This window comes from Gymnogyps californianus, chromosome 5 (assembly GCF_018139145.2).
Source record: "Gymnogyps californianus isolate 813 chromosome 5, ASM1813914v2, whole genome shotgun sequence".
Classification (NCBI taxonomy): Eukaryota; Metazoa; Chordata; class Aves; order Accipitriformes; family Cathartidae; genus Gymnogyps; species Gymnogyps californianus.
In genome coordinates, this window is record NC_059475.1 from 52993602 (window position 1) to 53006752 (window position 13151).

The 13151-nt window shown below is 39.5% G+C and overlaps 1 protein-coding gene across 2 annotated transcripts in view; it reads right to left on the reverse strand.

Annotated features, from left to right (window-relative positions):
• The window catches only part of RPS6KA5 (ribosomal protein S6 kinase A5), an 86538-nt gene that overhangs the window by 21702 nt on the left and 51685 nt on the right, over positions 1 to 13151 (reverse strand). Inside the window, exon 7 of one of the 2 annotated variants that reach the window (XM_050896972.1) lies at positions 10167 to 10270. In XM_050896972.1, the coding sequence (XP_050752929.1) occupies positions 10167 to 10270 (104 nt within the window). Of the gene's footprint in view, positions 1 to 1831; positions 1879 to 10166; positions 10271 to 13151 lie in introns of those variants that run through there. The other variant, XM_050896973.1, reaches the window with a different exon arrangement.

A 13151-nucleotide genomic window follows, 5' to 3' on the forward strand; every position in this document is an offset into this window, starting at 1 on the left:
AAAAGGAGGCACTATAACTGGAAAAGTTTTAGAGAAAAGCAACAAGATTAATCAGAAGTACAGAATGTTTCATACGAAGATCTACAAAAAAGGCTAGGACTATCCAGCTTAGTGAAAAGGGGACTTAAGGGAACTGGGCATAGTGATCCCCTCGAAATGACGAAGTGGATAGGGACCTAACTGTCTCTTTCAATACAAGAACTAGGAGCCATCAAATAAAGCTAGTGGAAGTTCAAAATCTTGGAAGCCTAAGTAGAACCCCATTTCAATACCCATCTTTTATATGCGTAGCTCCCACAGTTTTATATAAAGAGGAAGGCAAGTTCTCCTTCAGTTACTCCAAATGCAGATATTGCAGCTAAGGACTCTGAAGGAAAATTGAGAACGCACAGACAACACATACCAAAGACACGTCAACAGGTTTAAAAAGATACACACACAAAACCCTTTAGCATACAGAATCACAGAATGGTTGAGGTTGGAAGGGACCTGTGGAGGTCATCTGGTCCAACCCCCCCTGCTCAAACATAGTCACCTGGAGCCAGTTGCCCACAACCATGTCCAGACAGCTTTTGAATATCTCCAAGGAGGAAGACTCCACCACCTCCCTGGGCAGCCTGTGCCAGTGCTCAGTCACCCTCACAGTAAAAAGTGTTTCCTGATGTTCAGAGGGAACCTCCTGTGTTTCAGTTTGTGCCCACTGCCTCTGGTCCTGTTACTGGGCACCACTGAAGAGAGCCTGGCTCCCTCTTCTTTGCACCCTCCCTTCAGGTATTTGTACACATTGATGAGACCTCCCCTGAGCCTTCCCTTCTCCAGGTGGAACAGTCCCAGCTCTCTCAGCCTTTCCTCACATACTTCAGTACCTTAATCATCTTTGCGGCCCTTTGCTGGACTCTCTCCAGTATGTCCATGTCTCTCTTGTACTGGGGAGACCAGAACAGGACCCAGTAATCCAGGTATGGCATCACCATTGCTGAGTAGAAAGGAAGGATCACCCCCCTCAACCTGCTGATGCTTTGTCTAATGCAGCCCAAGATGTCATTTGCTGGCTTTGCCACAAGGGCACATTGCTGGCTCATGTTCAACTTGGTGTCTATATATCTATATGCATACTCTCACTGTGGTGACTTCAGGAAGCACGATACATAGAAGAAGGACTTAGAGTGCCTCCACTAAACACAGACTGAAAGATTTTGAAGCTATGAGAGACTGTGAGGCTGAAATTATATGAGGTTGTGGCAGCACTAAAATCTCAATTGTTATATGTCTCTGATGGAGCTTAAGTTGATCACTGCAGGTCATTTCTAATTTTTGTTTAAAGTTACTGCATGACATATCCTTAGAATCAGCTATCCCATGGGAAATTTTTTATCTTGAAATATGTAATTTCTTGGATTACTCCAAAAATAGATGCAAACAGATTGTTTCCTAAATAATCTTGTCCTGCCAGTGTGGAAGGACAAAAACAAGTTCAATATGCACATATCCCAGGGGCTGTTTCTACTGAGATAGTATCCAATTTCAAGCAAACAAAAAGACAAAGCAAGCTAACTTCTTGGTTTAAGTAACACTGCAATGATTTAGGAAAATATAGTCCGAGTTTTAAGATGGATTGTATCTTTAAATGATGTAAGGATGATCTGCCAATAATAGTCTAAATCACAGTCACTCTGCTAGCAGAAGTAACAGCAACCATAAGCCTTGTCTTCAACTGCTGGACACACTTCACTTTACAGAAAAGGAGAAGACAGCACAATATTGCCAAATGATTTCTTAATTAGGGATGTTAATACCAATTTTAAACATCACTAAACAAGAGGATTCTTACACTGTAGGATTGGTGGAGAAGTAAAGATTCAGCCTCTTCAGAAACCATCCAGTTTCAGAAAGGGGAAGCAGGTAAGGAAGTAAGAAAACCTTCCTGTTGTAAGACAGAAGACAGGACATCTTGATAGCAAAATTACTTGATTTACAAGAGGGCCAACAAAATCTACAATGTCTTCTTAGCTTGAAAATCACTTCAGTTAGAGGAGTCCGAGGAAATGTATTTATCAACCTTTCTGATGAGAGAATCATCTCATATATCATTTTATATATATATAAACAAAGGTATATAACAAAGATCCTGGAAAGAGACAAGTTCTCTTTGGGTTCTCAGAAGGGGGGAAAAAAACCCTAAGTCAATATTTTTTTAAATTGATTTCTAAAGCAATGGGATTGTGACTCTGGGATGTCCTTAGAATCCAAAAGAGAAATTCCAGAGCATTTTCCTGTCTGAAAAATGTCAGAGATTACAGATGGCCAAGTCAGATAAAAATTTGAAAATGTCTCTGAAAAAAGATGCTAAATTGGGACAACTGGTAACATTGGTAACAAAGAGAACAAATTAGTATAATTTCTCTGTACAGCCTCAGAAGATCAGTCTCTGTAGTAGTGATGCTGATAAGTGCTAGCAGTAAGATTCTTGCCCATGTCTCAGGCTTCTGATGCAAATACAAACATTCACATAAGAGAGTGAAAAAAACATAAGCAGTGGAAAGTCTTTTATAGAACCCTGCACTGCAAAGTTACCAGAAAATTCTTAGCCAAAAGAAGTACTTCCGCAGTAACAACACTAGTAAGTCTCAGTGACATATTGTATGTCTTCGGCCAACCTGAGAACTGCAATCGGTTGTACCATTGATGTGGTAACTGAGAAGAGAGTCCCAGCTGAGGCTGAGACAGGTTTATAAAGTAACTTTTTGTATTACTTGACATTCTGCTCCTTGAGTAGAAACCAATCCTTCAATTCTGGGGGGAAGGAATCCCCTATGAAGATTATATCTGTCAAAACAATTAGCATACATATTTTGCCAATAATAGTTTGGTATAACACAGTATTTTACCTAATGGAAAACTTCTGTGGCAACAGCATCAGTAATTCCTCCCTTTACCAAGATTACTGTTTTAAATTATTTCTTTTTATAGGCAGAATTAACAATGAAGTGGTATTTAGCTATGTGAAAAGCAAATTATGATTATATTGAGGGATATCTTCCATCTGTTGACCCTCCTAGAGCCCACTGCAGAGAAGGCAGCATTTTGCCATGCTGTACAAGCAGACTCCATGTAAACTGCATTTATACATGCCAGTGGCATTCATTCAGAAATACTTTTGAGGTTGACTGACACTGTAAAATGTTCATGATGCTCTGGACTGGTTCACAGAACCACATTACAGAAGCAGTGAAGAATGAAGCTAATTTCTTTAGAAGTTCTAGGAACTACTTACAATTATCATGGAATTGAAGTATGTGAAGCTGTACACACATTACATAGGATGCAAAGCAAGGGGCCAGAAAAGAAAGACCATATGGGATCAACATGTGAGAGCACAGAAATTGGTGAAGACTAATCAAGTAGCTTGGATCAAGTAAAGAGTGTCTGGCTTCACTAGTACAACACTAATGAAGTGTTGTACTGAAGGGTAAGTCACTCAAGGCTATAACAGTACCCCATGAAGTGTTCAGAGGAAGGAAGCTGCATGTCAAAGTCCTTCCCGGGATGTCTGTGCTTCTGAAAAGAAGCTATGACCTTTAGCATCAACCTTCCTTTCCTTTTCTGAATCACCTCCATCCTCTTGTGCATTTCATGTTTATGTGGTCCAATAACAGTGACAGAAGTAAGCAGGAAGAATGACGTATCCCAAGTGGCAACTGTGGTCAAAGTTGCTGAAGGACTACTCTGCTGTATTTTCTGCTTCTCCTAGCCTAGTACAACCCTTCAGAGGTGGGATGAGCTGAGATTACCCCTGCTGATGAGAGCACTCTGGCTGTACCAAGAACACTTTGAGAGAAACCATTCCTTGCATAGGTCAAGGAGGTTATCACTCTGAAGTCCTGGACCATTTCCATCTTACCCTTCTCTATGGCAGACTATGCAGAGCCAGGAGCTAACCCCATTGGTATTGTTTTTCAGGAACTTAAGCTCTGATGAGTCTCTCCCATAAATACCACAGATTAAGAGCATACATGGTAATGCGAAGGACATGCTAATGAATGATAAGGAGGAGAAGGAGATGCTTAATCTTCAATGAGTGGAGGATACAGTAGGGAAATGACACCTTGACCTCTAGATGGTCTTCCTCTTTATCAGTATCTTCAGAGCCACTCCTGTGTAACAGGTGCAGGCTGCTGAGCCTGACAAATCAGCCAAGGAACTCGCTGATTTTGTTATGAAAAATTCATAGAGTTGCCACCACTGATCTATGCTAGCTCGTAATTTAAAAATTACATAGACTGATCACAGGTTTCTTATCTGCTCTTTACCAAAGCAGTAGAAATGGGATATGTGTTTGCTGGGTGAATAAAACGTCCTAATACAGAAGGCATAGTATTTAAAACCAACCGGAAATGCAAAAACCACGTGCCAAAGGCTTATACTACGATGTCAGTCTAAAGAGAATTTGAAGAGGATTCTGACCTCATTCATTCCAGGGTGATAATCTTAAAGACTTAAGCAGGAATGCCTTTGCAATGCTCAATAAAGGCCTTATAAAGACAAGCAGTGTCATTGGGAGTTTTCCAACAAGATTGCTCCCAGTGGTTAAGATACAATGAAAGGGGAAAATACACTGTTAGCCAGAAGCTGAAAGATATTTTCTTAATTTTTCATTTTAATTAACTCTGTAAACAGCTAAACTAGTCAAAATTCTGATGCACTGCATAGCTGAGAAAATCCAATTTATGTCAAAGAATATGAAAACATCTATTGACAACAGGACCAATTTGGCAATCGGACTTATTGACCAATTTGACCAATTTATCTTTTGGCATTAGACTGACCAATCTATAAACTATATTGTAAAAATTACTATTAAATATAACCACTGAGTGATCATTTTGAGAAGTAAAGCATAAGCTATGAAAAACTAACTGAAGATGGGGTGATTGAACAAACTAATGCCTATTCATTATTGGAAACCATAACTACATAACTTTTTAAAAATAGTAACAGTGAGAAACAAAACTAATTGTGCAAGGAAGGAGGATGAAAAAGTTTAGGAAGTGGTAACCACTAGGTGCCAACCGAAGAAAAGATTTTATAGACAGAGAAAAAAACAAAACCCAACAATTTTGGTCAAGATACAGACATAAAATATGTGATACTGAGATGGAAGCCACTTTTCACCCTCCACTGTGATTAGCCTGAAAGTAGATGCCTGAACATGACTGTGGAAGAGATGATGATAAAACATCAGAAGTGCAGAACCTGAAGCTTGTTTTTGCTTCCACCAGGTAAAAGACCCAATCAGGTCACGAAAAACTGAAAGGATCACCATAGCTGACCAACAGAAACATTAGGTTTATGCTAGAACTGTTACTATAGTCTATTATCAGTGCCCTCAGAACTGTATTATAAGCATCACCAAAAAGATACATATCCACCCTGATCTTCAGGGAATAAGAGAAAGCAATCCCAAGCTATAACCCTGTTAAAGGGCAGAAGGACTAACTTCCAAAGCAGAGTTTTCACCTTCACGTTTGAGAACGACTCCAATGAATGCCCTGTCATCTCAGAACTACTAATGCCAGATTCTGCTTTGAGCAGTCAGATCTATATGTGCATCTCCGGTTCTACGCAAGTCAGAGACTTTGATGCAATACTTATGACTTTCTTAAAACCATCTGCTTTACTGAACAGTTGAACTGATCTGTAGGCAGAGTCACTGACGTGATTCACACTAAGTCTAACATCAAATGGTTTTCTTCATGTGGCAGAAATTTCCTAACTCATTGCTATCTGTTAGAAAAGCATCATTACATTATCATCTATCAGTTCTTGGACTCCCATCTAAGCATATAAATGCTGTATATTCTAGGCAGACAGCTATAAGCTCTAGGACAAAATTGCAGAAGACACCATGCAAATTACAAGCTGGATTTACTGACTGCTCTATCCTTTAAAAGATCTAGCAGTCACTGGAGTCTTCCCAGGCAGAGAATAAACACGGGAATCCCAGTATACACCTGCTATGCATCTTCCCAACAGTTTTATCAAGAAAAGGTTTCTTGCAGAATTGTGCACAAAATATCTTCATAGCATCTAATGGATGGTCAAATTTCAGCCATCCTCCATGAAGTTTAAAGTCTAACCAACTATGTCAAATAAAGAGCATAGGTTGCTATTAGCATTAGTATGCTAATATGGCATCATATGCTTCTACAGATTATTTTATAGATGTACATATGTACAAAACCGGAAAATGATAGATTAACTATCTATTCATAACCCCAAAGCTCATAAGATTTTCTAAGCTGCTGCACAACAGCAAAATAATACTCCAAAAACTTCATGCTCATTTTAAATCCCTATATGTATGACAAGACCCTCAAAAGTCAACACCCTAAAATGGATTTGTCTGTCTTTCAAGTCAGCACTACAAATCACTCACTAGCAAACTGAAAATACTGGGTTTGTAATCAAACATATGATTTTTGCCTGTGCTTTTGCAGGATGGGTCCCATCCATAGCTCTGGAGTAATGAAAATCCAGAATTCTCAAAAATGAAAGGAAGATTTGGGAAGAAGGGAGAAGAAAGGGGAGAGGGCATACTAGAAAAGGAGAGATACTTGAATAGTTCTGTGAAATTTTTTAAATCAAGTTTAATAACCCATAACACCAAGCACGTGAACAAAAAGTGTCTTCAGAGACAGAGAGACAGAGACATAAGGGAAATTAAAGTATGCACTTACTTAAGTTGCACTTGCCATGAAAGAGAAGTCCACAGTGCTGTCAAAAAGGTTATGATAAAAGAACTGAACACAATCTCTCATCAGAAAGAGTAAAAAAGATACAAAACACACAGTAACTATTTCTGACAGAAGAAACGGACTGTCCATTAGAGAGAGATTTCAGAACAAAACTTCACGCTCAAATTTAACAGCAGATAGCCATTGTGCCACACAAGGGAATAAAATTATCTAAAAATATCTAAGATTACTTCTCATCTAGGTAAAATAAAAGGACCTGAATTCATTTAGAAGACGACTTTTTTTCCTTAAATTCACAAAAATCAGGGCTTGTGACTAAGAGAAAACTGAACTCTCTAAGTCTGCTGCAATTGGCAAATTAAAGCATATTTAGGTTAGGGAATACAATTTCTGTTTGGAATAACTTTGCTATCAAGAAAGAAGTTTGTACCAACTCATATCTCAATGCCAGTGCTAGTGATTTCATTACCACTGGCAACTATGAACATCTGATGAAGTTATCTGCAATTTAGCTTTTCATCAGTTTAGAGAGGAAATGAAACTAGAAAGATCAAAGATAGTCACAGAGAGAATCTGGAACCTATTTAATTACAGGTGTAAAATTATCTAGAATCTGCATCCGAATTCAACAGAAAACTTTATAGAAAAGGCTGCAGACATAATTAAAAGAATTAACAACCAAAAAAAAAAAAAAAGGACATTAAGTATAAATTGCGAGTGTATCCTCAGTGACAAAATTATCAAAGAAAAAAGGAAATAAAGATCATAGCTTCTAGGCCAGACAGGCTTAGGATAAAGACAGGTACTGAAAATTCAGCTGTTATTTCTTGAAAGAGCTCAATGTACTCACGCTAGAGATAAATACAAGGACAGTATTTCTGAAAAGACATGAATATGGTAACAAGAATTTCTAAATTTAACAAGTTAGCATGTCGGGAAGGGTGGATCATTTCTTTCAGGCATGCTCTCAATCGAGTAGCTCAACAGCTTCCCAAGTTGCAGCAAACCCTACACAGTCACCTTCAATCCTTAGAAAAAGGTTTTCTTTCCATCTTCTCTGAGATGTACTTCTGCTCCCTACTCTTCTCACCCTCTGCCTGGGCTGCAGGAGCACCACAGCCTGCTGATATCTCACATTTGTTCCGCCTGCTTTACCCTACTCTCAGGGAAAGCCCCAAACACACTCCTGTTGCTCCCCAAGGCACGCAGCAACCACCATTCCGCAGAAGGTTCCACATGACTCAGTGCAGCAGCCAGGACAGAGAAAACAGCAATGTTCTCATACGCTCAGCCACACTCTTAAAAGGAACATAACATTCATTACATAATAAACTGCAAACGCACAAAACTGATGTCATCCAGCACAGAAATTGCTATCAATGGAAAAGATTCAGAAACCATGGGTCTTACGAGTACCGCAGTAACAGACACATGAAGTCAAGTCTGAAATGTAGTCATATAGTTAGGACTAATGAGATTTCAGCTATAAACTAGGGGCTTATCAGTTAGAAGTGACAGAAAAGGAGAAAGAATTAGATAGATCAGTCCACCATTGGCATCAACAAGAGGAGTCCAAGAAAAAAAACGAAACAATATCTTTGTTCAGGTGGTGAATTATTAGTTCCCCTAAACAAGATCCTCTTGAAACATCAACAGGAATAAATTGTCCATATGTAAGAAAGAACAACGTAAGCTGAATTAAGAAAAGGCTTTTTCAGGAAACAGGAAGACTGGGGGACATCTTTAAAGAAAACTGTAAGAATTTACCTTCTAAATTTATAAAAATAAAAGCTGAAAGACTACAGGATTGCTGTCTATAAATGTGTAGCATAAACACCAACCAGAACAAAAGCATACTGAGCAACACAGTAAACTTGTCACAACTAAATTTAGATCAGAAATTAGGTTATTAGCCATCAAAGGATAGATGTTAGCAACCTCGCAGTTTCTCAGCTTTGAATTTAATCTTGAATTATCAGAAAGATTAAGATATTAAAAAGCACATAAGGACCTACCAAAAGGCAGTCAAATCCTGTAGAATACATATCTAAAAAGTTTCCCAGTTTTTGGGAAAAAACTGTATCTGTAAAATTCAGGTCAAGGTTCCCTCTAAAAAATTTGTAACTCCTTCAGAGTTCCATTTAGTGAATCTTGGGAGTCAAAATTACCAATTCAGACATGGCATAAGTAAGCAACCAACAAAATTTCTAACCTTCAACAGGTCAGACAAAGTTAATTTAAGTTTTAACTCCATCATAACAACCAAGAGGGTGAAGTCCTGAATTTTGTTTTGTTAATGGGTTCCCTTCCCCCGCCCCCCATATTTTTTCTAGTGGCCCTCTAAGTTTCCTGTTCTGATAGAGACCTAAAAACTAATAAACAGGTCTCAACCTTCCAAGAAATTGCCCGAATTTATAACAGAGGTAAAATAAAATATCTAAATAATTGATGTATGTTCTGTTGCCTATCATAACCTTAAATATCAAGTGACTTCAGGTGAGGGTTGGAACCATGGTAACACATTCCAATCGGAGCAAGACTATTCTTAGTTTGGGGACTAGACTTACAAGCTGATCTTGACAGTGGTTACTAATTTGCATAATTTAAGCCCTTAACTCCTCACTCAGAGAAATCCAGTAATAGGAAATGCTCATTTTTCGGGGAGATTTCAGTAATGTGTTTTGGGCAAGCTTATTGCTTTGTCTTTTCAAAATGCTCCAATGCTTTTAAATGGGTATTGAAAACAAACCTTTAAAGTGCACAGATTACTGAACATAACAAAGCTGATAGTCAGGAAAAGTTTACACGTAAAATATAAGAATGGTATAGGTTATTTCATTTCCATAAGTATCATATTCCTTTCTTCTCAGATATGCAAGTATGGCTAGAAAAGATCATGTTCTTTGTTTCATGTTATACACTAATAAAATAAACATTACCCATGACAAAACAGCAGGAGTAGGGTACATCCTGACACTTTAAACCTGTAGTCTGATGGAGGGATCTAGCAAGAGCTGACAAAAGTCTCTCTATCTAAATGTATGTTTCATTATGTGTCAAGATTTTGAATGTGATAATTCTATTTACGTATAATTTCATATTTCATTTGACTTCCTTTTCAACAGTAAACATGCAAAAAGGTTGAATATCTACAAAGCTGTGGTTCCACTGTAGTTTAAACAGATCAGGTCTTTTGTAAAGGTCAGTTCTATTATTTCAATAACCTGCTGAGGTTAATAAAACCTATCTGCTTCCAGATGTCATTCTGTTAAACAGAACTGGAGCACCTAAAATGTTACCCCAGTAGCACTTTCTTCCTAAATTTTAGATTAAAACTCTCACAAAACATGTATTATGGCATAAGCATCACTTTGTGAGCAAGCACGTATACTTTACTGTTTTGAATCTTACCTAGAAATCTCTGCTTGTGAATTCTTCTCTCCATCAACTGTAAATGGTGATGCTCCAGTTAATAATTCATACATAAGAACACCAACACTCCACCAATCAACAGCCTATAGAGCAACAATAATTATGTATGTTATGATACATTGAAGTAAAATTGTTAACAAAAGAAGGAACAACACAACACACCCAGAAAGCAACTCGCAAAGGAAGAGCCCACCTATCAATACAAAGGCAAACCTGGATACAATAAAGCATAAACAATTGCAGTACTGATTGGAAGTATTTTCTATGATAAAGTAATTTTATTTCAAAATCTCTCCACTTAGCTTCCTCAACTAATTTCTCAAGCTGAATTCTTTCCACTGACTACTAAAGTTCCTTTTTCTTTTCCCTAGAATTCATTTTTATTTTTATCATTGTGAAGTGATAAGAATTCTAAAACGTACTCGAAATAACGGAGGAACCTAAGCCTTGCTAAGAAGTAGTGGAACCTGAGCTTTTAGGAGCTTGAGAATGAAACTACAGAACTTTCAAAAAGCACAATTTAAGAGCACACGTCACAGGTAATCAAGGCACCTGAAAATGCTATGGAATTTTATCTTATATTCCCTGTTAACACATGTGCTCTTTGGCTTCCATATACTAATCATATTATTCATATCTCTGATACCTCATAACTTACAAAATATTTCTCTCTTTCAAAAGAAAAGATGCTACAATGCATAATAAAGGAAGCAATTTAGTTATTTCAACAAAATTAAATTAACTGCATGTGTTTGAACTTCTCAGTTTTACTTCCATGAAATTTGCAAATCCATGAAACTGAAGTTCTGCTTTACTTATGTTGACAACATTAATACAATACAGGAAGACAATTAGTGAAATGATGACAATTTGGCCTCATATTTTAGGGGTTTTTGCTTCAAGATACACAAAATCTGATGTTTCGTATATCCAGCCAAGAGTGTCTAGAACTAGCTGAAGAAGTCTCTGTACTGTTAGTAATTATCTTTGTAAATACACAATGATCAGAGAAAATCCAAAGGAGAAATTTTTTCTTGGCATGTGTTTTTCCAAAAGAAAAGGAGGATCTGCAGAATCAGAAGCCAAACTTTAAAAAAAATAAATACTGAAATACTAGAGCAAGTTTTTTAGACAAACAATACAGCTATCTAGAAGAGATTACAAATCAAAAACATTAATGAGAGCATGGCACACTAAAGCAATCTCATTTCATCTTTTTTTAAATAAGATCTTTGAGTTGCTAGATATGCAGTAAGTATAAAATACACTAAAAACCTTCTAACACCGTGTCACATAACATTGCCAATGGTGAGACAAAGTGTGTGTGGTGTAAACAATTACCATCACATAGATAACTGCAAAACCACCCTTATTTACCAGCTAACATTTGGTATCAAGATGCAGAAGGCAAAGGCAGGGACTGGGAGAATGAAGAACCACCCACCGTAGGAGAAGATCAGGTTCGAGACCATCTAAGGAACCTGAAGGTGCACAAGTCCATGGGACTGGATGAGATGCATCCGTGGGTCCTGAGGGAACTGGCGGATGAAGTGGCTAAGCCACTATCCCTCATATTTGAGAAGCCGTGGCAGTCTGGGGAAGTTCCCAGTGACTGGAAAAGGGGAAATATAACCTCCATTTCTAAAAAGGGAAAAAAGGAAGACCCGGGGAACTACAGGCCAGTCAGTCTCACCTCTGTGCCCGGCAAGATCATGGAGCGGATCCTCCTGGAAACTATGCTAAGGAACATGGAAAACAAGGAGGTGATTGGTGACAGCCAACATGGCTTCACTAAGGGCAAATCGTGCCTGACAAATTTGGTGGCCTTCTATGACGAGGTTACAGCGTTGGTGGATAAGGGAAGAGCAACGGGTGTCATCTACCTGGACTTGTGCAAAGCATTGGACACCGTCCCCCACAACATCCTTGTCTCTAAATTGGAGAGACATGGATTTGACAGATGGACCACTTGGTGGATAAGGAATTGGCTGGATGGTCGCACTCAAAGAGTTGCGGTCAACGGCTCCATGTCCAAGTGGAGACCAGTGACGAGTGGCGTTCCTCAGGGGTCGGTATTGGGACCGGCGCTGTTTAGCATCTTTGTCAGCGACATGGACAGTGGGATTGAGTGCAGCCTCAGCAAGTTTGCTGACGACACCCAGCTGCGTGGTGCAGTCGACAGGCTGGAGGGAAGGGATGCCATCCAGAGGGACCTTGACAGGCTCGAGAGGCGGGCCCGTGCAAACCTCTTGAAGTTCAACAAGGCCAAGTGCAAGGTCCTGCACATGGGTCGGGGCAATCCCAAGCACAAATACAGGCTGGGCGGAGAATGCATTGAGAGCAGCCCAGAGGAGAAGGACTTGGGGGTGTTGGTTGACGAGAAGCTCAACATGAGCTGGCAATGTGTGCTCGCAGCCCAGGAAGCCAACGGTATCCTGGGCTGCATCAAAAGAAGCGTGACCAGCAGGTTGAGGGAGATGATTCTCCCCCTCTACTCCGCTCTCGTGAGACTCCACCTGGAGTACTGTGTTCAGCTCTGGGACCCCCAACATAAGGAGGACACGGACCTGTTGGAGCGAGTCCAGAGGAGGGCCACGAAGCTGATCAGAGGGCCGGAGCACCCCTCCTATGAAGACAGGCTGAGAGAGTTGGGGTTGTTCAGCCTGGAGAAGAGAAGGCTCCAGGGAGACCTTAGAGCAGCCTTTCAGTACCTAAAGGGGGCCTACAAGAAAGGTGGAGAGGGACTTTTTACAAGGGCATGTAGTGATAGGACAAGGGGTGACGGCTTTCAACTGAAAGAGGGTAGCTTTAGATTAGATGTAAGGAAGAAGTTCTCGACTGTGAGGGTGGTGAGGCACTGGAGCAGGTTGCCCAGAGAGGTTGTGGATGCCCCATCCCTAGACACGTTCAAGGCCAGGTTGGACGGGGCTTTGAGCAACCTGGTCTAGTGGAAGGTGTCCCTGT